This window comes from Stylophora pistillata, chromosome 2 (genome assembly GCF_964205215.1).
Source record: "Stylophora pistillata chromosome 2, jaStyPist1.2, whole genome shotgun sequence".
Taxonomy (NCBI): Eukaryota; Metazoa; Cnidaria; class Anthozoa; order Scleractinia; family Pocilloporidae; genus Stylophora; species Stylophora pistillata.
In genome coordinates, this window is record NC_142520.1 from 6,808,112 (window position 1) to 6,833,663 (window position 25,552).

General features: G+C 37.9%; 2 protein-coding genes across 7 annotated transcripts in view; both read right to left on the reverse strand.

The window, feature by feature from the left end:
* Positions 1–116: 116 nt before the first annotated feature.
* LOC111345306 (uracil nucleotide/cysteinyl leukotriene receptor-like) lies at positions 117–2,540 on the reverse strand. The gene has a single exon (XM_022952583.2). The coding sequence runs from the start codon at positions 1,933–1,935 to the stop codon at positions 973–975; it is 963 nt and encodes a 320-aa protein (XP_022808318.2). The 5' UTR covers positions 1,936–2,540; the 3' UTR covers positions 117–972.
* A 126-nt stretch (positions 2,541–2,666) lies between these two features.
* The window catches only part of LOC111345304 (dyslexia-associated protein KIAA0319-like protein), a 29,829-nt gene continuing 6,943 nt past the window's right edge, over positions 2,667–25,552 (reverse strand). Inside the window, exons 5-31 of one of the 6 annotated variants that reach the window (XM_088747203.1) lie at positions 25,156–25,547; positions 24,248–24,654; positions 23,501–23,660; positions 22,796–22,831; positions 22,071–22,118; positions 21,827–21,931; positions 20,774–20,871; positions 20,157–20,250; positions 18,591–18,683; positions 17,368–17,512; positions 15,910–15,974; positions 15,360–15,460; positions 14,923–14,982; positions 13,627–13,791; positions 13,117–13,204; positions 12,675–12,827; positions 12,087–12,238; positions 11,391–11,529; positions 11,043–11,113; positions 10,701–10,792; positions 10,115–10,251; positions 9,142–9,264; positions 8,745–8,835; positions 8,000–8,053; positions 7,464–7,535; positions 6,233–6,327; positions 2,667–4,658 (exon numbers count right to left, since the gene is read on the reverse strand). In XM_088747203.1, coding sequence (XP_088603329.1) covers positions 4,528–4,658; positions 6,233–6,327; positions 7,464–7,535; positions 8,000–8,053; positions 8,745–8,835; positions 9,142–9,264; positions 10,115–10,251; positions 10,701–10,792; positions 11,043–11,113; positions 11,391–11,529; positions 12,087–12,238; positions 12,675–12,827; positions 13,117–13,204; positions 13,627–13,791; positions 14,923–14,982; positions 15,360–15,460; positions 15,910–15,974; positions 17,368–17,512; positions 18,591–18,683; positions 20,157–20,250; positions 20,774–20,871; positions 21,827–21,931; positions 22,071–22,118; positions 22,796–22,831; positions 23,501–23,660; positions 24,248–24,654; positions 25,156–25,547 — 3,367 coding nt within the window. In that variant the 3' untranslated portion in view covers positions 2,667–4,527. Of the gene's footprint in view, positions 4,659–6,232; positions 6,328–7,463; positions 7,536–7,932; positions 7,972–7,999; positions 8,054–8,744; positions 8,836–9,141; positions 9,265–10,114; positions 10,252–10,700; positions 10,793–11,042; positions 11,114–11,390; positions 11,530–12,086; positions 12,239–12,674; positions 12,828–13,112; positions 13,205–13,626; positions 13,792–14,922; positions 14,983–15,359; positions 15,461–15,909; positions 15,975–17,367; positions 17,513–18,590; positions 18,684–20,156; positions 20,251–20,773; positions 20,872–21,826; positions 21,932–22,070; positions 22,119–22,795; positions 22,832–23,500; positions 23,661–24,247; positions 24,655–25,155; positions 25,548–25,552 lie in introns of all 6 variants that reach the window. The other 5 variants (XM_088747204.1, XM_088747202.1, XM_088747205.1 and 2 more) reach the window with 5 other exon arrangements.

Here is a 25,552-nt window from a genome sequence, read left to right on the forward strand (position 1 = left end):
ACTCAAGTATTCCCAAAGCTAAATTTGTTGACAATCACAGCTGATAAAGTTCTGGATATGCAAATTGATATTCCGCGTTTTTCTCCGGGTACTCCGGTTTTCCCATCTCCCCAAAATACCATCATAATTTGAATTTATTTAATTTAGAGTTTATATAGATTTACACACGACCCCACAAGCTGTTCAGCTTTAAAACATTATCGTGTCTAAATAAAGGTATTATTATTTATTATTATTATAAACTGGGCACTGTAAGTACAAGTCGCGAAAGACAATAGCATTCTGCACGATGTGATATTCAATCGCAAAGTCGGACCCGCGAGCAGGTGAAACAAATTATCATATACGCTTTGAGTCACTGAGTTACACCTGGCCTTGCTCGCTGCCAAATCGAGTTCTGCATAGTGCAATAGGTAGAGAATCGGCGTTAAGAGCCTTAAACAGACAGGGTAGCATCGTCGCGGAAGCAAAATAAATTAATGCTTTTCTTATGAATTTCGCGATTGGATTAATGTGTTTACCATCTCTAACAGCGCCAGATGTCGACGATCCTCAGCCTAAGCGTAGCATTTGTGAGCAGCATTGACTTCCAAATAGTGAAACGCCGAAAATTTTGGCCATTTCACGTTGCTGTTTTTGTAAAGCATGGTCAGTAAAAGTAAAAAGCTTTAAAAACCACGCCCAGAGCTACTGCTCTACTCCTGAAAAGCTTTTGTTTCGCCAAGTTTTCCCTTCCATCGTCGTCGTAGTTTGCCTGAGGTCCTTACCGCGGCGGTTATAGAACACTTAACTGCATTAGCTTTAAACCTAGTGTATGGTACAACATGTTAAAGAGTTTTCTGTTTTTAGCACAGTTGGTAATTTATACAACCATGGAATGAGAACTCGTTGTGGTTGGAATCCACAAGGCTGGTTGGGGTTCCTTTGATTGTTTCGTTCATGAACCCTTAAGGACAATGTAGAGTTAGCCAGTTAAACGGGGGCTGTGTTCTTCATTGTTTTTTGTAGGATAGAACTTCCAAGACTGCTTACATCTTCCTGTCTTTTCACACGGATGACAATTGTTAAGGAATGTTTCAACTCGTTGATCCGAAATGCTGTCAATAACGGGTTCACGGTGGAATTTAGAAATAAGAACACCACTGAAGATTCTTTCAGCACGATGAGCCATTTCTGACCTCGACAACTAGAACAGTTCGCCTCAGCAAGGATCGATGCAAAGTATGGAACCAGGGAAATGATAAGGAAAAGCAAAATTAAGAACGAAGTCGTAACAAATTTTCGTTCACTTTTTGCACGCTTTATCGCTCGCATGTCGCAAAGAGAAGCATTTGTCGAATTGGCCTCCCGTCTTCGAAAATCGACTCGTGCGCGCTTCCGCAAAGCATAGAATATTCCTAGATAGCACAAACTAGTCGTGATTAGAGGAAGCGTCGTGTGCAAATGTATATCTATGGAAATATACACATTCATTGAAATCCCAGCAAGTTGGAGGCAGGCAAAAATCGCAGAAAAAATAACAATGATTGAGTTGCACAAGACAAGTTTCTTCGGTTTGATCATGTTTAGATAGAAGTGTGGGCAAACTACTGATACAAATCGATCCACTGACATAGCAGTTACCATAAGGATGGAGCTGTTGATGCCAATATACCCTAAGAGTGTGGGAATGCCACCTTCACTGGGAAAGTGTTTTCCGTTGAAAGAACACAAAAATCGCGTTATGGTTTCTGCAGTGCAGACCACGCTTCCCACAAAGAGATCCGTCGCCGTTATGAACGCGAGAAACACCGTGAAGGTTTTCCTGAAGCAACGAAGAGGATTTTTGTACAGAGTTAAGAGGATCATCGCGTTAGGAATAGAAATCATAAATATTAGCGCTGCAAATGGAATTGCAGTTCCAAGGCAAAGAGTTTTCTCAAACGTGCGCTCCATCGCGTAAATGAAAAAAATTGTGTAGAATTAAATGCTGTTCCTGAAACGGTACAGAAACTATCATTGAGGGATAGTCTGTTTGCTCCTCTGTCCACTAACTTCCTTCAGCAAACACTTCGTTTGACGTACGTTTCGATAATTGTAGAATATTTGTTTTCCCTTGTAAGGAAAAAGCCAGAAGCATCCGATTACCTGTCATTATGTTTTCTCTCTATAAACACAAAAGCCAGCGAATTTAGAGACGAACATTTAGCTTTCGCCTTAAGCACGTAATATAATTATAGCAATACTGCAAGTTTACTAATTTTACTTTTAGCTTACTCGATTATCATTGACTTTCAAAGTTTTAATTGGCAAAATAATCAATATCAGGCACACCAAGTGCTTAAGTGCATTCAAAAACTGAAATATTTTGAAAATGCGTCGGTTAAAATTTCCTAGCTCTCATACCCTTTTTCCCTTAATGCCAGGTGACGAGGAACGCAAACAGGGGACTTAAGCACGACGTGTTTACTATTTTTACACACCATGAAGGTTCCTGCGCGGTTTATATTGAAAGTATTGTTCACCTCAGTGTCGATGAAAATCTTGGATATCTCCTTTCACTTCGCTGAATATTTGCTCATTACTATCATTATTTTCTTATTTCCTTTTTTTTTTTCGCGTTTCAGTTGGTGCCAATTATAGAAAACTAAGGATAACACACAAGAGGAAACTGAAAATGCTGTCAGTACCTTTTTACGAAACTTTATTGATTCAAATAAAACTGCGCTGTACGCCTCCGTTAAGAAAGAGTTTGCAATAGTCAAGCATGACGTATAAATAAAATTTATTGAGTGATTACTATTAGAACCACATGCATTGGGGGCGCAAGTTTCTACCATAGGATTTATTTCCAAGAGATTTCCATCGTTTCATCATACATTCTTAGATATAAAAAAAAAAAAAAAAATTAAGTACGAAAACGTCTACTTTATGGAAAGACTCATCCATTCAAAAGGTCTACGATACAATATTCCTAAAATAATTCTAAAAAAAAATTCAATGTTTTTGCTTTCACTATACTAACTACTGAAATAGGTTGGTTGGATTTTCTCTAAATATCAAGGCGATTTCTCTGAGGCTTATCTACTATTTTATGCAAATGTATCCTTACTAACGAGATAAAAATTATTACGCAAAAGAAACTACTGAAACAAAAGAAAAAAAAGAATCGTACCATATTTGTAAGAAAATCACATTTCGCCTTATTCTAAGCGAATGAAAATGGATAAGAATTGTTAGGCGCTACTATTTAATCTCTAGTCGGGCCGTTACATGGTAAATTCGTGAAAAACTGAAAATATAACGAATAAGAATGAAGTCTTCCTGCGGGAAATTCCTTCATATGTTGGTTCGCAGAGGCCATGTCAACGCACTAAAGTTAACTCTAGGTATTTTCCTCAACCATTAAAGTTTCAAAATACCGTTTTCAATACTCGCATCTTACCGTCACCCACGTGCATATTCCATTGCCTACGTACAAGACAACGTACTGAGATTTTAAGGCCTCCATAAATTCTGGGAATCACACCACAAAAACCCATCTTCAACAGAAAAATCACACTCTTCAAAAAGGAGTTCCTGGGCAGTGATTTCCGAGTGCAACCATATGCAATCATCTCATTCCTTAGATTTTCCGCATATAATGTAAGTTTTTTCCTACAATATAAACTACGACTTCGACACAATCTACCTAATTTTATGTTTCTTCGAGCAGTGGTAAAATTGTTTCAGCGACGTGGTTTCTCCTGGAAGCATAATGCCTAATAACACAGTGTAACAGTGCTACATCAGAGCCTCCGCTATTCGCTAATTAATTACAAATCAGATAAAGTCTTTCGACACGAGGGATATTTTACTTTATAGGATGTGCCGGTACTCTCACTTAAGCATGAAGCACAATTTATTGCTAATATATTATAATTGTGTTTGGTTTTGGATTCAGCGAAATAGCTCGCTATTAATTTTTATAAGTAAAATGTATATTTATGTTAGTTATATCCTCTTAAATTCTTGAATTAAGAAAACAACAACTTAGCTATCGATAATTTGTCATAACCCTTGGCAATGTAAATGAAAGTCTCTCCCGGGCGAGCTGAGAACGAAAACCAAAGGTCGCCATTGTTTAGCAGCTAAATGCTCATTGCCACCTCAAACAAATTGCAGAGTTACTGATAAAATCTCCAATTTACATGCCTTGCAATTTTAATAAAGAGGCCGTATAGCTCTTTCTTGTCACCATATAACAACGAACAAATTTCTAACACTGCAACCCGTTTAAGTCTGGAATCGAGAACATTCGCACTGATAAGTGTTATTGCCTCCTTGAGTGAGCATACCGAAGTCGATGCGTAATCGTCGCTCTAAACTGTGGCCATTTAATAAAAGCCACAATTGATTGCGAGTCAATTTCGTGTAGCCAAACTCCATGTGTATCCCTGGAGACTAAGCTACATTGACCATTCAGCTTCTTCAGCTCCTTACCGGAAAAGGTACGGGGATAAACCGGTAGCCAAAAAAGCTGTCTATGGTTTATGTAGGTGCTTTGTATCACGTGTCTTTCCTTATATAGCCATTCACTGAACCATTCATATGTCGTTTCTTAGCTTCAAAAACGGTCGACTCTGCGTCGCTGTCATCCTCCGTGTCACTCAGCATCAGACTGGTACTCAAATACTTACCTGAAAATAAGAACAATGACTTACATTAGAATTCCCTTTCAAATTCATATCGGAACAAATGAACATCCCATAAATGTACGAGATCTTAATCTATTCTCGCAATCGCAAAATATTCAGTTGACCAACCGATGGAATGTGCGGGAAAGAACTCGACAATTCGCGGGAAAACTCTGGGTGGGGAAAAAGCGAGAAAGGTGTAATAAATACGTCACGTGTTTTGTGAGATATGTACTGAAATGGTCTATGACGTCTTACTAAATGAGGCGTGTTCTTGTTATTTACTACAAAATATAGTCAGCGACACAAGACAATTTAGATACGATGGATATATGAAGTTCATATATTTTGAACTGCGGTTATAGATACGCATGATGCACGATCCTCACAGTAGAGAGCGCTATTTATGCAATAGCGAAAATCAGACCTGAAAAAAATCAGGCCTGTACGGGATTCGAACCACTGACCTCTGCGATACTAGTGCAGCGCTCTACGAAGACAATTTAGGCCGGCAACTTATACACGAATACTTATGTTCAATCCCTAACCATTTCTTTTTCCTTCTGTTCAATGTTTTTCTTTTAATCATATAGGATTTCCTAATTTTTTCAGATCTTAAACCGTCCCGCTTATACACGGACAGGTCCTGAAATATCCATCCCTTTAAGAAAAATCCGATACAGGCTAAAAATTGCGAATATTTAACAAATGGTAAACACCTCGCTCGAGGCGATAGCCGAGAGCGACTCTAGCTTCTTGAGTGCTTAGCAAACCTCCCAAGTGCATCTATAACTCAATAGTGTACGCTATGGTGTTTACCATTTGTTTTATAACATAACATTGATACATTGTAGCTAAAGAGTTCCCTTTTATTTAACAAATCCTACGTGACCAGAAAAAAACAAGCGCGCGCGGAAAAATAGTCTTTGCATTTGCTCACGTCAGCAGCGTGCACCCATGGGCAAATGGAGGGCGCTAAATTGACCAATCAGAGCGCGCGCTTTACTTTGGTTAGTTTTAAATCAAAGTCTTTAAGGTTGCACGTTTAACATACTTCAAGCAGCAAGAAAAACGAAACGTCCTGGGCCGGGTTGTTCAAAGCAGTGTTAAGATAACCCAGGGTTAGTGTGAAATTTGATTTCAGATCTGAAAGGTCTGAAAGAAAATTCAGCTTAACTCCATTTGTCTACAATTTGACGATTGAATGTCCTAAAAAGAACTAGGAAAATTATCCCAAAATGGCTTTTGATCAGAGAAATTTAGAAACTAGGGTCCAGTTATTCGAAGGCCGATTAGCACTAATCCGGGGTTAAATTTTGATTCAGGTTTCCTTATTTCTCTATTCAAAGAACTTTTATGAGATAATTTTGCCTGTTCTTTTTAGCGCATCCGATCATCAAACTGTAGACACAAAATAATTCAACTGAACTTTCTCCTAGAGCTTTCAGATCTGAAATCAAATTTCACGCTAACCCTGGGTTAACTTAACTAAGCTTTGAACAACCCGGCCCTGGATTAAAATTTAACCCTGGGTTAGTGCTAATCGGCCTTTGAACAACTGGGCCCTGGTCGCTCACCTCCTTTAGGAAGCATCTCCATGCTCTCAAGTTTATCCTCGTCATCCTCATCAAGAACAGCGTACCGATGACGCCTCTTCCCACGGACTCGTCTCCTATACAAAATGACACAGAGTATTAGAGTACTTTTTCATAGAACGCCAAAACACTAAAACCCAAGTACATGTGATCACATCTACCAATCAGAACAAAGGTTGACATCATCATAAACCAATGAGAAGTCAATGTAAAAACAGGCAACTTGCTTGGAGCGCGGGAAAACCGACGTACCCAAGTTGCAGATGATTGGTTGAAATGGTGGCGCGTGTTTTCTTAACTCGTCACACCAAGAAGTACAGCAAAACCAAAGAAATCCAAGATCACTCTCGATAGTTAATTGAACACCGCTCGAACAATGAAGAATGAAAAGCAGGTAATCAGAACAGTCAACGAGAACACGGAAAAAATTTCCCAAGGAGCTGTTGAGAATTTAAGTTAAAACATGCAAACGCGGGAAAACACGAGGAACTAGGAAGCGTTTGGTAGCAGTTTTGGATCTGATTGGTTAAAAGGTGGGCGAGAGGTTTCCTGTCAGATCACAGAGCGATGTAATTGAAAGCTAATACAATTAAAAAGATCAAACTAAAGGGCAAATAATCAAGCTGTACCGTTACATGTTACAATATATTCTTACAAATACAAACAAAAGCATATATCTTTCGCTCCGAAAAAAAAAAAGGACACAAAATTCACAAACCAACAAATACACACGTAAAGTAGTAGAAACGAGGAAACAATATTAGTTGTAAAAGGTAAAACAAAGTTTTCAAACGTGGAGCCTACGAAAGAGTGAAAAACGAAAATCGAATGTGGAGTATTACGGTAAATGAATAAATAATAAATAAATACATAGATAATGCATATCTTTCATGAAGTAACAGAAATGATTCACTGAGGGAGCCGGATTCAAATGAGAAAATAAACTCAAGAAAAATAACAAGCGAGTTAAATCAAACCAGCAAGTGTTATCGGGTGGTAAACAAAGTAAAATTCAGCTAAGAAAGATAAAGTGGATGACAAGAAAAAGTTAAAGAATAAAATGACGTAATGAATTCGACAAAAGGATGTACAAGTAGCACAGTCATCCCACACTTATTATGGGACACGGAGGTTTAACGGAGAAAGTCGGGCAAGCAGGGAAAAAGTGTGTCACGTTGTTTACTATGTACCCAAGAGTGTAATTGAAGCATACCTATGATCAGTTGAAGAAGCATCTTCTGTGCTCGGAGGATTAATAGAAACTACAATCTTCTCACGACGCAGTCTAAATACAAGAAGAATGGAGAGATAGAGAGAAAAGAAAAAACTGCGCCATGGCGGGTGACAACGTCGGACAAGGATTGAGAAAAATTTAAGGAATGGTTTAGGTGATGTTGCCTTGTATGACAGTATTACTAGGTAAAAAGCTGGACCAAAGTCCGGGCCCCTAAAATAGAGGAATCCTTGACAAAAAATGTCTTTCAGGCGGGAGGTTCATCGACCTTCGGTGGGTAATTGGGGACCCTGTGTGAGCAAAGTAAATCCAGCCAACAGACACGTGACAAAGACAACTGAGAGAACGGTGGGAAAGCGTGGGCAAAGAGAAGGGGGAAATATGACATATTTCATTATTCATTTATCGTGGATAAAGAATGGGGGTAATCGTACTTCTGATAACTTACTGTGCAGTGCAAGCATGTTGTTCGTAACTGTGTTTGTTGCTAAAAAGAGAAAATAAGTTATACTAACAGCGCCGAATCGTGAGGGAAATTTCTTCGTTCAACGAGCGAAAACTGGCGTTTCCTAATATCAATAAAATAAAAGTTTCCGACTGTTATTTCAACACGACAGAAAATTATATTTTCTTGACGTTTTATGGATGCTATCAGGAAAAAATGGCATCAAACTATATACAAAAAAAGTATTTCTTGAACAAGTGAATTTTCAGCGGTATGAATCAGGCCCTTGTCCTAGTCACGCTTCAACAACCTAGTAACCGACTGCTTTCAAGACAACGTGGTTTTATTCTGATATGATCAGAACAAGGCGTTGGTCACATATCTCCGTGTATGACCTGGGTAATAAAATCGGTCTCTGCAGCTCAGTTGGTCAGCGGAAAGTGAAAGATGCGAGACTCGAGTCCTCGCTTAAGGTTTACATTTTGTATTTGTTTTGTGTTGTTTTTACTTATGCCCCACGCTCTGAAGCTGAGCCCAAACTTAGCAATCTTTCGTCATCGAACTGAGTAAACGAATCTTGCGACATTGCTAATCCAAGTAGAACGAAGGACGTGTGTATCATTTGAACCTAAATGTAGTAATGGCCTAACTTAAGATGAAGTACCCTAAAGTTCCGAGGTAGAACAACGGGCCACGGAATCGGATGATCTGAGGTGCAAGTCTTCGAGGAAAACTCGCAATTTTTAATTTGTTGTCGTGGACACACTCGTCTCAAATTCATAACATAGTTCCTTACATAAATATGTGATACTAACCTTCCCATACAAAAACAGACCGCCCACACAATCCCACCGATAGCCATAATGATGCCGAAGATTATGACGGTAACGTATAAAATACTCCAATCTACAAACAAACCAAATATCATTAGTCTTTGCCTGCCAGTGTAATTGACTATGTCAATGGTGATGTTGTATTCCTGGTGAAATCCATGAAAAGGAAAAACAAAGGAAACCCCACGATCAGGGGTTTCATTCATGTTTTCTGCAGGAGGGCAACTGGTGTTCACGGCCGGGCAAAACTCTTTGAACTGAACTTCTTTAGAAGATAAACTTTCCTCAAGATGGTCAAATCAGGTGGGCAAAGCCGTCCTCACAACCGGTCAATTTGCCCGGTGCCTGACCCTTAATGAAACCCCTGCACGATACCTACCGCAATTGCTTTCCTTAGTTCCAAAGTGAACTTTGAAAAAATCCTGCATCCAAAAGCTCTCACACACGCACATCTTGGTGTTACGATCACAGTAGCCATGGCCTGAGCAGTTATTCCTGCAAACTACAAGCGTAAGGTAAAGGTTAAGGAAAAACTGAGCAGAGTGGCCCCCCCCCCCCCCCCACACACACCCCCAAAAAAGAACTTATTCCAGTTACCATAACATCAACCAATCAATCAATCAATCAATCAATCAATCAATCAATCAATTACTATACTTTATTTTAAGAGGGAAGCACGTGACAGTAGTGAAACTGATGACCTGTAGCTCTCTGTAAGATAAAGCTTAAATATAAAAATGAACGATGATCTACACTGGAGACGTTACAAGCTACAAAATGAAATTCAAAAAAAAAAAAAAAAAAAGAAAAAAGAAAAAAAAAAAACTTTAGGTTTTATATATCTATATATACATATACAATACTCCTTAGTCTATCTCTAGAAAGTAAATTAGTAAATTGTTTCAGCTAATAAAGGAGCCGCCGCCACTGCGAAAAATACTCTAGTTGGGATACTAGTTCATTGTGACCTACACGTAGCTCTTTTGAGGTTAAATAAGATGAGCCAGGATATTGAACATCAAAACTTAGAAGGTAGAACTTTTAAGGATTAAAGTTAGTTAATTAAGTTAATTAAGTTAATTAATTTAGTTAGTTAATTAATTAATTAATTAGTTAATTAGTTAATTGATTAAGATCCCCGTAATATGAATTACGATACAACTGCTTTCGGCTACGCTCCAAGCTGCGACCATTTCGGTTACCATGCCAAGTAGAAACCGAAAAAAAATTGCTACAAAAGACGCTAATAATAATAGTAATAATAATAATGACAATGATAATAATGATAAAAATCAGAATTACAATATCAATAAAATAAATTTGATGTGGAGACTTGACGTTCAAATACTTACTATACGGTTCCACTTTCAACATTCTGAATTCGAAGAAGCCTTCCTCGTTCCCAATCTTCTCCTTTAATATTCCAGCCACCTCATAGCCATCTTTGGCTTTAAACACTTTGTCTTTAACGTAAAACATCACCTTCATACTGTCGAACAAAAAAATAAGAAAAAAGTAAAAATACAATTAAGATGTGTTTCATCTTCTTACTTCCTGGAAAATTATTCCTAAAACGTTATTCAACCGTTGATTGGTTTCGTAAAAAAAAGGTGGGGGGGGGGGGGGCTCTTTCCGGGACAAGAACAAACGCAGCACAACGGCTCTGAAAGAAATCTACCGAGGTGTTGGGCAATGATCTGAATATGACTTCTCCTACATAACTCTATACAGTTCTTTTGAAGTTACCCCTGAGAATTTGAAATCTAGATCAGGACAGCAACCTTTTAGCTGATAATGACTTTTGTTAGGATTCAATACCTATATATTCGAAAATGTAATGATATTGTTATGTGAAATTGCACGTTGATCACTCCCGAGGTGAAGAGGCTTGCTCAAGAAAAATAAGCTATATATTTGGCTAAGTACTTTTATACGTACCTATGTCCAACACCAGCTTCTTTCAAATGCTCTACAATAATATCTTCATCTTGCACGTCAAGGATTACAGCCAGTTTACGAATTAACTGCTCCTGTGGGAGTGCAAGATAAGAAAAAAAAGTTATAAAAGAGAGAATGAACAGTTCTTGAAAACCTACCCCATTAACTGGCTCATAAGAACCCCCCCCCCCCCGACCCCCCATGAGGGAAGGGGGATTGAATCACTATATATAAAGTTCATAGACTAGGAACCGCTCATCTCGTGTGAAAAATACAGGTGAATGAATAAATAAATAAATAAATAAATAAATAATGGTAATAATACTGTGCAGTAACCTGTACCTTATTTTCTTCCGTGAATTTTGTGATATCGACGTCCAGGTACAACTCCACAAGATGAGCACTGTTTTGATCTGCAATTCGCATAATCAGAATCTCAAACTTAGGCGAAAGTGTGAGCAGTTTGCACTACAAAAGCCAGCCTCTCTATCCCAGTTTGAGCAGGCACACCTCCTCTTCACTGTTAACTCTTCGAGCCCTTAGAGCGACTAACATCTAATTTCTCCTTACAATATCAACCTTGAATCAAACATTAAGGTCAAGAGAATAAAGATGATCCACGAACGGAGCTCTTGATTGTTAAACAAATTCTCCTTCAACAAGCATTCACTAATTGATTGGACAACACACCTTCTTTCACAGTAAGTATGACGTCATCGCTCCCTTTGAGCCCCTTCCCATCCGCCACAGTGAGCCTGAACTTGTACATTCCCTCTACAAGGTTTGACAGCCGCAGCACAGCCTGATGATCACTGTTGTTAATAACGTCCTGTAATCAAACAAAATAAAAAGAGAATTAAAACCTTTTTTCTAGCCACGTTTCCACCAAGGAAACCAACACGTAATACGGGGAGGAAGACACGGGTTGCGCAAACGCAGCGCTTTTCCTTTCCTTAGGAAGGAAGCCCAGCCATATTGTTCTCGTCCTTTGCATTCTCCCGCGTTTGTTGGAATTGGAAAGAACGACAGCGGCAATAACACAGTTCGCTATAAAAACTACTTAAACATTTAGCAGTGGGAGTTTCAAGACTTTATATCTCAAAAACCTATCATGTTAACTGAAAAACCTTGGCTTCCTCTCGAGAGACTTCAACAATCGATGGACACTTTCTGCAAATTTTACCTTGAAGTTGCAAACTGCTTTTACGTAGTTGGTTGAAAACACAAACTGATGAATAAAAAAAAGATCTTCAAAAAAAAAAAAAAGGGAAGTTGGGAAATTTGAAAGAAACCGGTCCGCGTTACGGCTATCATTTCCTAACTAAATAATATGCAGGTCTCAAATACCACATGCAGGACTTTTATGCAGGCCGAGTTAACACTTACACCAGCTGCGGGACTCTTGGGATCTCGTGACCACCCGTACACAACAATTCCGTGATCATCATAGGAGCTAGAACCGTCCAGCTCAGCCGCTCGGTTTGGAAGATGCACCGTGACATCTGGACCAGCATTGGCTATAGGAGGCTTATTTATATCTGAAAAAAAAAAAAAAAAGGCAACATGGTGTTATGAGAGACAGAATATCCGCAAAGCTTTTCGCCCTTAAGGCCACTCCCTGCCAGAGTTTAAATCTAATAAAGTAGCAAAAATGAATCTTTTACACCCTAACAACGTATACGAAAACTCTGTACTGTTTTCTATAAATTTCTTAATTAGAATTTGAATTAGAATTAGAAAGAGTATTTGTCTAACAATCAAAAGCTTCTTTGGGAACGCGAGACGGCGAGAGGTCTACAATGGGACTACGGTAGTAGTGAGTAGTACCAGATCCCCGACTCGTCTCAAATCTTCCCTCGGGTGGAAAAACCCGCGTCGTTCAGTGCTTCTAACGAGGGCCTGGTTGGAGGCTAAAATATACTATGACACGTGCGTGTACTTCACAATGAAAGTCAGATAAAGCTGAAGAGTCACCTTTCTTAACATTCACTGCCACTGTATCAGTTCCCGCGAGTCCTTTGTCATCCGTCACTGTTAATTTGAACACATAGTGACCCTCTAGGAGTTTTTTAACCGTCACAACTTTGTCATTCACTCCAGACATTTCAGCTTGACGCGGCCCACTTGAATAACACAACGAAAAATGAAAACAAAACGAGGTCAATAACAGGATGACTTTTGATTTCATTTTATTGCACCATACGTTGTAGGAGAAACCGCAGTTACCTATATAGGTGTATCGTTATCAGAATTCTATTTCAAGGAGCAATCAACCATAGATACACCAACCGATATGATGGAGTGGTCCAAGAATGAAGTGAGAGAAAAGCATTTTCCCCCTACTCCAAAATAGAACCTCCAACTACGCAAATCCGGAAGCGTGAAGACTAAGACTTGTATCAACCAACTCACCTCAATTGCTCCCAATGGTAGCTGACAATTTTTTGATCATCACGACTGGCTGAGGCATCAAGAACTGTGGAGTCGTCAGGAAACACCAGATCCTGAAAGATTAACACTTGTTTAAATACTAAACTTATATTATGCCAAGTCTTCGCAAATAACTTGTCGCCGCACTATTACAGTGTTCCGGCGATTTAACGAAGATTCAGGACGACGAATACGTTCCATTTTAGCATGATTTATTTACGCAACGAACTACACGACAAACTCTAGACCGAATGGCGAGAGTAAAACAAACAAAACAAAAACGAAACCGCATGCCTCACAACAATGTCACGTGCACGAGTTTTGGCGCGAACATACAGAACACATTTTCATGATGGTTTTTGCACCTACATGTGCCTCATTTTGGAATTGACATTCTTCAGAACTTGAAATGGCTTAAAAAAATACTGCTGGCTTTGGATTGAAAGTTAAAAAATTTCATCTAAGTATAGTCATATAGACAGTGAAACTAACTTACCTTATCTGAGCCAGCAAATGCCACAGGTGGGGCATTCTTCTCAGGCTGAACCACAACTGTCACGCTCGAGCTGGCTGTCTGTCCTCCTGTATCAGTCACTTTCAACACAAAAGTGTAGTCACCCACAACCATGTTGGACACCTTCAGAGTTTGAGAACTCGTGCCCTGGAGAGAAAAGATTCACGTATCGAATGTACACAATCACTGCAATCACGTGAAAGCATCTGAGAATCTTTGCACAGATTACCACGATTTTGAAAAGGCTGAATACATCGCAATTGGGTACAAGAATCCAGAAATGTAATGTGTTTATGACAGATCCTACATACGATCTAGACCTTGGTGCAGTAAGATTTACCGCATCCGTATCTCACTACAAAGGACTAGTACAAATGTAAATTGCAATTTCCATGAATCTACCAGACCAAATCAGTTTTGAATGTGCGCTGATTTCGTTCTTTTTTCCTATCTTGCTATCATTGTTTTTTCTGTTTTACCTTTTAACTCTCATGAGTGACCAAGAGAGAAATTCTCCTCACAATATTAACAAAAAATCAGTCAGACAAGTGACGTGAAAAAAAGAAAATATCAATTAGGTAATTATTAGCTGATCCAATACCAAATTCTCCAAACTTACATCATAAGAACTGTATGACAGACAGTAAGGAGAATTTTCAATGTGATCTTGGAAGTGAAAGGGTTAAGGCAATATTTATTTCTCAGGTTTAGTCATCAATCCTACTCAGAAATGAGCGTAGGTATACGTAATTTCCCAAACAGTAGCTGATAACTAAGCCTCAATGAATTTTCATCTTCTCATTATTTTATAAGATCATAGGGTACAAGTAAGTAAATAGTTATGCAAAATTTCTCATTTGAACAGCAGAGTAGAGCAGCATACACAAGTAATGTACTACTACTAACACTATACATATTGATTTATAACATAACCATAGTAAAGCTCGCGCTCTGATTGGTCAATTTAGCGTCCCCCATTTGCCCATGGGTGTACGCTGCCGACCTGAGCAAATGCGAAGACTATTTTTCCACGCGCGATTGTTTTTTCTGCATGGTCACGTAAGATTTGTTAAATAAAAGGGAACTATTTAGCTACAATGTATCAATGTTATGTTACAAAACAAACTTGGGAGGTTTGCTAAGCACTCAAGAAGCTAGAGTCGATCTCGGCTATCGCCTCGAGCGACTCTTACGCTTCTTTCGTGCTTAGCAACCTCCCGCGTGCATCCATAACTCAATAGTGTACGCTATGGTGTTTACCATTTGTTAAATTTTTACCTGCATGTCACCCACAGCTGGACTGGAGGGCGTTTTGCTCCATTCATAACTGACAATCCCCTGAGGAAAGAGTTAAAACAGGGACTAAAATAATAAAATAAAAACAACTGGTTTGGGGGTTCTCCTCAAAATGTCCCTTTTTAGCATGTAAAGCAAAGTACCACTGACATATACCTGGTGTGATTTTCTACATTATTTGCATTACTACCCCACTGTCCTAATCAGCTATAAAAAAAAAAAAAAAAAAAAAAAAAAAAAAAAAAAATTGGTTTTGACCAGGGCCAGTTGTTTTATGGTGCTGGCCAAGTGGACAGGATCATGCCTCTGCTGGAGAAATTGAATGTGAGCATCCTGTATTATTTTGTTCAGTTGCATAATTAACTAAATTTATCTTTATCTTACTAATAATTATTAGAAGTTCTAATAATTATTAGTACCTTGTCATCTGTGCTGCCATTAGCATAAAGTGTCACATGGTCCACAGGGAGTACAATCACAACATCATTTCCTGCACGTGCCACAGGTGGGTAATCTTTCTCTGAAGTAAAGGGAAACAAACACATCATGATGATTACTGGTCGAATGGACTCAAGCTCCATCAGTGGGCTTACCTATGCCATTAATATGACTCATATACAGTGCTCTCAAATAACTGCATGTTCTACATGTAAAAATAATTTACTCTCTTATGAGATAACACAATTCTTGAATCTTGCATGGCACTGAAACTTCAGATTAAATACATTTACCTTTTTCATTACCTGGAGTGATCAAAAATGACTATCTCCTCACAAATATATGGTTATAAATACATATGAAACTAGTAAAGGTGATAACAAGAAAGAGCACACACCAACTAAGGGATATCACCTGATTTACTGGTAACACCAAATTAACAGACCTAAAATTAAATGAGATGAAAGTGCAGAGCATCTATATTTAGATCTAAGTGACAGGGTTGGGTTGGTGTGTAGAAGTCAAATTTACCATCATTGACAGTCACTGTAGCTGTTGTAGAATCTGAATCACCATCCGAGTCAGTAACAGTCAACCTGCAAGGTATTAAACATACACAGAAATTAAGAGAGACTTCCCCTCCGTTTGTCAAAATGTCAGTCACCTCTACAGGCAACAGTACTATTAGAATAGCTCGCACCCTGATGGTCAGATGATGCCATCAAAATGAAGAACTGCAGTGTGCCTTCATGCATGAACAAAAAGAATACCCTAAAGTTTGTAACTTTTGTACATAACTGGTCAGGGGTCTGTTTCTCAAAAGTCCTGGTAACTTAATAGACCTGAAGCCACATTTTAAAATCAAAACTTAAAGGATAGAAAAGCAGGTTCTGGCACCCAGTCAGTCCAATTTGTTTCTTTAGCTGAGAGTTTTATTGCATTATTTTCAAAACTCTTGAAATCCAATCCCCATCTTGAATGAAAAAAGAACAGCTTTACAGGCCAGTTAAGTGACAGAGACTTTCAAGAAACAGGCCCCAGCTCACTTAACAAATCACATGACTTTTAGCTTGAATCACCATGTGCTCGGGTTAGCGAATGTTTTTCAGTTTATTATATTGGAGAGAGTTTTAAAAGAGTTATTGTGTCTTTCTTTGGCTACAGCGAATGGTTTGGTAAGTTAATATTTGTTTTTTTGTTGTTGTTCAGGCAGGTGTTTGGAGTTCAATGCCTTCTTTTGTTTGTAATTTCAGAAAACCTTTCACTTTTACTTTCACTTTCGCTTATATTCATTGACCGAGGCCATGCGGCCAATGTACAAGTTTTTGATGTTCGTCAAGTTAAATCAGTTGTGAATAAACATAAGTACTATGGTACTGACGCAAATGAATATACTTTTAGTTAACACATCTTAAATCTTTCCACACTAACATCAGTCTGCATAATTTTATTCTCCATACTGTTCTCTATGCATTTCCTAAGGTGCAGACAAGGAGAATTAAGTTACTGATCATTTCCTTTATTCTTGTGACCTCCATAGAACTACCACTGTTGTTGGAAACAGTGAAAAACATTTCAGCAACCTCAGCTGAAGTCTGACAAAGTGATGACTTTCTTTCAAAATTAATTATAAAACATCACTCCCTCTTTTGGACAACAGCCTTACATTGTATACTGGACTAGCAACCTAGTAAATAATTTACAGACCGTAATAAAAAAGAATAAAAAATAAGGTCATGTTTTGTACACAGAATAAGAAAGATGGTAAATTTTGAGCTCAGTAAAGTAAAAGAGAAAGATGTTTTTTGGTCCTGTCTCAAGCATGCGACAAAGAAACAATTTTGAGTCCCCATGAGGAACTGAACCTCAACCTTCAGAGTCTGCACTTCAATGCTCTACCCATTACAATGTTCACATATAAACATAACAATTTATGTGGAACATATGCTCCACAAAATGTGCTCCAGCACAGAATCTGTGAAAACCTACTTGAATGTGTAGATTCCAGGGACAAGAGACTTAAGCTGAAGCACAGGAGAATCTGCTCCAGAACTCATCATTTTGTTTTTGTCATTTAGAGGACCTTTCACTTCTTCCCATTTGTACTGAGTGATTTTGTCATCATCCGAACTCTCTACAAAAATTGAAAAAGAGGGGTTAACCAAAAGAACTAATACATGTAAATTACTTATTCCTGAAGTTTGCGTCCTGCCATTTTCTACAACATTACTTCAAAATGAGACAAAATTATGAAAAAAAGAAAACAAAAAAAGGACAAAATCTGATTGATAATTCTCCCACTCCAGCTGCTTTGAATTAATTTTCCATGTAAATTTGCAAAATGAGAATTTGGCATTAAATCAAAATAAAACTTCTACCTGAAAATTTTGACTATTCTCAGTACCAGTGTTGGACATTACAGGGAGAAGTTACATGTTAATCACCTCTGGGATGTGAAGGGTCAAAGAAACATTACATCATTACTCGGCCGGGGCATGGGCTACAATCAGCATCAAGATAAGTTGACACATCATGTTTAAAGAGTTCTAATTACGTGAAGAATAACAGTCCAGTTTCTACCTCACTATAACTCATTAACAGACCCCTCCCCCCACCTTTAACAGACCCCTCCCCCCTCCTTTACTCACTCAATGTTGACACATCATGTTTAAAGAGTTCTAATTACGTGAAGAATAACAGTCCAGTTTCTACCTCACTATAACTCATTAACAGACCCCTCCCCCCACCTTTAACAGACCCCTCCCCCCTCCTTTACTCACTCAATGTTGACACATCATGTTTAAAGAGTTCTAATTGCGTGAAGAATAACAGTCCAGTTTCTACCTCGCTATAACTCATTAACAGACCCCTCCCCCCACCTTTAACAGACCCCTCCCCCCCTCCTTTACCCACTCAATGTCGACTAAAAGTGCATGGAATCACGATACACCATTGTTTCGGAGGAAGGGGAAAAATGGTCTAACTCAAAATGGGCAAAAGAGATCAAATCGAACTAATAGGGGGTCGAAAAGATCAATGTGTCTACCATTTAAATTGATACCGACCGTAGGCACGATGTTAGCCACATTAAACCAGCTTTGGGCCTATACATATGGAAAATTTCACCACTGTGTACTGTCCATACACTTTGTATAATTATAAAATAATATTTTTTTTAATACTTTTTTTAAAGGAAACTGTCCTCTACTTACTTGATCCATCAAGTACAACCTCATTGGTTGGCAGAGTGATTGTTTGTTCCTTGGGTGAGATGTCAGCGCGTGGTGGCTTATTCACTCGAGGAGCTAAGAGAGTACATACAAATTTATGAACAAGGAGGTAAATTGTTGATTTGAGCATAATAATCAGAAATCTCAAATGAGTATCAAAAACCACAACCAAAGACATTGCAGGAACCATTCAAAGCCAAGGAGGATTATTATCATAAGAACCCTGTGCGAAACTGAAAATCAAACAAACTAACAGGATTGCTGGAATTGCCAGTGACAAAGTCACGATTGGTTTTAGTTTATCATCTGCTTGGTTTACAGCGAGGCGCACACCTTATAAACAATCATAGAGGAAAGCAATCTTTAGGGCTCCCCACTAATGGAAGCCAACCGGCTACAGACTAGTAGAAATTCAGTTTTGGCTAGTGGCTTTCGATTTCCACAAGCCAGTTTGGCTAGTAAACAAACTAAAATTGTTATAACATCTAAGTTGTCACTAACCACATGGCTTAGTAAGTTAAAAACTTAGTGTCAAACCCTGATCCTTAATTGCTTTCTAATCTTAACTCTTTGATCCCTAGGGGTGGCCAATGTCTAATTTTTCCTTACTAACAATAAAATTATCTCTCCTTATAAAACATCAAGGTCAACACAAGAATAAAGAAAAATGACCATCAATTTAATCAGCCCCTAGTGTCAAACAAATTATCCTTGTCACAACCATGAAAATGTAAAAAGGGCAGTGCAGAGAATACTGATGTTAGTCTCTGGGTGTAAAGGGTAAACTGGTCATTTCTCTTACTGATACATGTATCTTTATTGAGTACCAGCCATGGTATTAGCAATTTAGGAGACACATTTAACTTCCATTGTTAGATTCACGTACACTGCTTAGTGGAAAATACACACGAGCGGCATGTGGTCAAATTACATGCAGACTGCCTGTAATCGAAGGTGCGTATAGGTGCTGTTATTCCTGCAGCATGTACTGTACAAGTGTGCTAATTTCATTTGCCCATTTACAGTGTAACCTTTACAGTCTGACATCAGCGTAATTGTGTAATAAATGTATCTTTAAGTTATTAGACATTTTGTTGTGTCAAGTATCACTGATTATCTTTATGAGTTGTGCCGTACATGTAGTTCAACAAGCCCGTAGAGATTATTTTAGTGCGAATATTTCTAGAATACAAATATCGTGTGATATTTGTACTTGTCTCACATGTTACTTGTACTCTACGAAGCGCAGTTGGATAATAATTTTCCTTACTGCTCCCTTAACAAGTTACAGGTATGTACATTCCCTATGAGACTAACAATTTTTTTTTTCTTTTAACAATAGAGAACTTCTCAAAATGGCAATCTTTTTCTGTTTCCTTTTCTCCTGTGACTGTTCTGTTAGATTCAGGGGTGATAATAATTGTGAGGAGAAATTAGAAGCTGGTCACTCTTTGGGTTGAATACTTGTTAAAATAAACAAACAAGCAAGAAAAAAAAAAAACAAAACCTCTCTATAATTATACAAAACGGTATTTAAACAAAACTCACCAGGCAAAACTGTGACATTAATAAATGCATATCCATAAGATCGGTCCACAGCTGTGACTTTCACTTTGAATTCATACACACCAGATTGATCAAGCTATTTGCAGACATAAAGTAGCTTTTAGTTGTTTCCCATACAGTACATTTCATAACTGAAGGATCTCCAGAAGATCTCATTAATCAAAGAGGATGTTTCTTCCCAAACTAAACTTTTTAACCATATGCAAGTACACTGAACACTATATTTCTTACGTATGATGCACGATCCTTCGCAGGAGATAGCGCTATTTATGCAATAGCGAAAATCAGACCTGAAAAAAATCAGGCCTGTCCGGGATTCGAACCACTGACCTCTGCGATACTAGTGCAGCGCTCTACCAATTGAGCTAACAAGCCATCTGGGAGCAGACCGTTAAGTTGATTCGTAATAAACCCCGTGATGATAAATCAGATATAATGAATATATGAAGTTCATATAATACCGCAGTTCAAAATATATGAACTATATTTCTTGTTAATAAACTCATAAATTTAATCTTAGGAAGCACAGGACAAAGGTTATTGATTCAGCCTGAAATGAACTGTATTTTATGCGCATGCGCACATGTACTTATGCATACCTGACTGAGTATTACTCTTCTGGAGTCCTGCCCCTCCATATAACCATGACTACCCTCTGGGGCTGAGATCTGTTGCCAGTGGTATGAGTATGGATTTTCTAACAATCAAAATAATAAAGAAAATTTGAAATTTAAGACATGAATGTGTAGTAAAATTATGCTTGATAATTTAAAATAAGCAATACACTGCACTTTTTTTCAAATGGCTTACCAGCCTAAAAACCTGCTTGGAATGCTGGGAGAACAGTTACATAATTATGTTAAAATCATCATGATCATCATCTTTGTTTCCCTTAATTTTAACAATACAAAGATTAATTTTTCTTACAGTGATAACAGCTATAGAAGGCGAAGAGACCCAAGAAACCACCACACTTATGGGAGACCCACCTCCCAAAAGGTTTGTAGATCACCGCCTCCTGGTTACCTCAATTATTGGTTAGAGCGCTGGATTGTGTTGTGAGGGAGGTTGAGGGTTTGAGCCCTGGCCGGACCAATACTCATGGTCTTAAAATAAGTGAGGAGAATTTGCTACCTCTCTATAATCAAGAAATGGATAGATATTCTAGTCTTCTCGGATAAGGACAAATAAACCGTAGGCCCTGTATTCTGCAAGGTTGGGGGTAGGAGACGTTAATTTCCCACGCACGAGATTACTGTGTGGTGGATGTCCTCCCCTGGGTGGGGTGGGTGGGTGTTGGCCCTTGAAAGTCAATATGGGGAGTGGTCAATTTACCTATGTATGTATGTATACATGTATCACTACCTCCAGCTTATGATTTATAGACTTTTAGCATGCTCTCCCACCATCCCGTGTAGGTTGCTATGCCAATAACCCTTTAACTCCTAAGCTCTATTGATTAATTCTCCCCTCTAACTGTTACACATTCCCTTGTAAATTAGTGATGAGAATTTGGTGTTAGATCAAGATAAATAATAAAAAAAAGGCATCCATCACTTGTACCATAACTGATCAAGTTACACTGTCAGTAATTTGAAGTGGATGGATTGATCAAAGTTGTAGTCAAATCAGCAGCATGTACATGTAGTTACCTGACGTCTCTTTTGGCCATGCACTGGCATACAAGCTGACTGTGTTCACAGGAAGTGTTAGTACTTTGTTGTCACCAGCAGAAACTTCAAGGGATTTGTGTGGCACTGAGGGCAAAGTGAGACATTATTAGAGAAACTTTTTAGGACTCGACAGTTTTCAGTTACAGGTCAATATTTTGTGAGGTAGAGAAAACATGAAGCTTCCTACATGTATAATTTAAGAATGCATGTAATTTATGCTCACCTTCAGGAGCTGGCTCTGTGGATGGCCCTGTGGTAATTGTATCTGTAACTATTATAATAATTATAATGAACAAGCAATTAGTACTGAACATAATTTAGCAATAGTGTTTGTAGGTGATTAGAAGAGAGTCATGTAAAAAATTAATTGTATAGAAATGTCTTTGTTTCCTCACTTCAAGATGCTCAAAACTAATTTTGAGTGTCTTGAAACTTGACTCAAACCTCTTGAAACTCAACTTGAGTCTCGATCCCTAGAAGGTTTCGAGAATCAAAAATTGAGAATCGAGTATCAAGTATCGAGTTTCAAGGGAATGTCAACTTACATTAGAGCTATATGTTCAGAGCTTAAATAATAAGGTCTGAAAGACAAGAGTTTTTGTATTATTAAGTCAGATACATGTACAGATGAGAGTACATGTTGACTTGAGAACATCTGCTGTCAATAGCAGAGGCTGACAGTTTCATTACCTTGGCCAAATCATCACCTCAACTCCAAAAAAACCACTTTCTCATGAATAGGATGCTACCACTGAAAATAGTCCTTCTCAGTATTACTTTCACAAGCTAATATTACTCCCAAAACATTTATTAAGTATTACTAAGTATTATTAAGTATTACTAAGTATTATTAAGTATTAAGTATTATTTATTAAGTATTACTTCAAACCATTTATTAATTCACTTAGATATTGAGAGAGAAAAAGATAAATAAGTATGTTTTCTTACCAAGGTTTGTTTCAGACTGATTAGTGAAGGCAGGTTCTGAAAAAAAAAAAAAAAAATTACCAAGATTAACCCTTACAAAGTAAAATCCTTTAGAGAGTGCCAAGCAGCTAATTGCTGCAAACAATCTCACCCCTAAATCACACATTAACTTAAAGGTAACAAGAATAAATGAAATGATCAGCGATTAATTAAGAAAAGACGCTCTTGATTGTAAAACAAATTCTTGTTGTCAGCACCATAAGAAATGTATAGAGAACAGTATGGAGAATATGCATACTGAGGTTAGGGTGTAACTTTAGAGATTAATAACAGTATTGCACATTAAGAATCTATCATTTCTCTTCTACTCTAAAATTGAAGAACCTTCAAAAAAGTAACTATGATTTTGCCCTGTGGTTGTGCACTTTCTCAAAGCAGCAAACTTATTTTGCCATGTTCCCACCAATGGCATAGCTCCACTTTCTGCATATAAAACCAGATACAACACACAATTCCTCCATTCACTCTGACGAAGGGCTAACGCTTGAAACGTCAGCTTTTTTAATTGTTATGGTGGCCAATTTACAATTTCAACTTAGTTGATATAACCAATTATCTTGTTACCCCCACTGACACAGCACCACAGTTTCTTTAGAAACTTTCAGCCTTTATTTATTTCACTACGTAACAGCATTAACAGTGAAAGTGGATTTGGGTTATCCTTACTCAAAGTTACTGCAGGGGGAGTTGTAGACGATGCATTTTCACTACTTTGTGCTAGGTTCACTTCTGTGGTGTTAGTGATGTTGACAACAGTTGGCTCAGTTATTGGACTGTGTTGCAACGAAGAAGCTGGTGATGTGGAATTTGATGGAGATGGGACAACCTAAGGTAAAACATTCACGAATCAGAAATAATTGTAAAATGAAAATAATAATTGTAAAATTAACATAATTTTATTAATTAATATGTTACTTAATAACTTTCTGATGAACCACAAACTTGAAAAAAAAAGAAAAAAAAAAAAAAAAGACAAAGTCTACCTTATAAATAATAATTATTATAATTGAAACAAGTGTTAAGTGTGCACATGTACCATCATATAGAGATTGACAAATGGGGAAAACAAAGAAGAAAATAAGTAAGTAGAAAATAAATGAACAAGCAAACACAAGGATAACAAAGTGCCTCAATCTGAGACCATTAAAGTTGCAGTGGAAAGTAACTGTTAGTAAAATAATGTAAGATCAGTGAGATAAAAGGGTTGAAATTTGCATTTTACATGTACAGTATGCACTAACAGTTTCCATAAATACATGTCCAGTACATGTAAAACTGCCCTGTATGTGCATGGCAGAACATCCATTATTTACAAGCCTATACACTTCACGTGGACATGTATTTGTTACGTGTACAAGCAGGGAACTGCAGTGTTAATACAAATTAAAATGAAGTAACAACACATACTCTTACTCTTTCAATATTGTTTACTTTGCCTTGAGCAGAAATTGATGGTACATCTTGAGGTGTTATGTCCTCCAATGCAGAAGAGAGCTGACTTTGCTGCCAATTCTTATCTCCCGAAGTAGCCTGAGGAAAGCTTTCATTATTTACTGCCTCCTCTCCTGTCACCACTGCCTCTTTGGATGGCATGACTGCTGCCATAGATGGCATCATTTTTGCCATGTCAATGTCAGAATGTCTTTTGGATGAAGGTTTCTGGGTCGATTGTGTGATAGGTGCTGCAGCAGTTGCTTTGGACTCATGATCATCAGTGTTTTTATCATCCGCGTCATTACCATCACCATGGGTTACCAACCCTTTGAAGTCTTTTGAATTGTTAACATCCAATGAATTGGACTGATCCTGTTTAATTGATTCTGTAAAGTTAACACAAAGAAAGCTCTGTCAAACTTCATTCTAATCAATTCTAGACTTACTTAGGCTACATGCGGTCTTAAAGTTGGTTGAACAAGGATTAAAACCACAAGTCTCCTGGGTATCAACAAAATAATATTGAAGAATTACTAGTCAGACAAAGTGCACTGGATCATGAATGATTGCACAAATACCTATTAACTAATACCAAAACATGTATTTGGGAAACCATACAGCACTGTATTTCAAATGAGTACACATTTCTTGAAATATATCCCACACAATAGATCGTACAGACCTGAATCTTTGTGATTCTTGACTTTATTATTTTGTTGAATGATTCTGATGATGGTGCGATGGTGAAAACTGGAAATATTGCATAAACTTAAAATTTTTTCTTTGGTGATTTACTCAAAAATGGCAAACTTAAACAAAATGTGAGCTTGGAGTCCCGTATTTTGGTCATTATTTAAAACAATGTACAAATACTGTTTGCACTTCACCTGTAATGCCAAGCTTTATGCAACCTTCCGCCTCTTTAGATCCCTTCTCTGGTAAAGCACTGCAGTTTGGCAGAATAACAGCCAAGTAATCAAACTGCCTTGCCACTCTGAAATCTGATTCACAAACACCACTCTGCAATTCCTCACATTCTTCTCTGCAGAGTCTCACTGGCTTTGGTTTGTTAGTACTTGGACAATATGGGTAAGTTGTGAGGCAGATTGCTTTCAAAGCATATTTTGCACAGTCTTTGAGTAAGCGTGGCTTTAGAAGACTAAAAGGACTTCTAAGGCTTTCTTCTAATATCTTTGGACTCTTTTGTATGTACAATAGTTTGTTTTTATCTAAGTATTCATTGCAGACATGACCATGGTAGTGGTGACAACTTGCTTGCCTGTA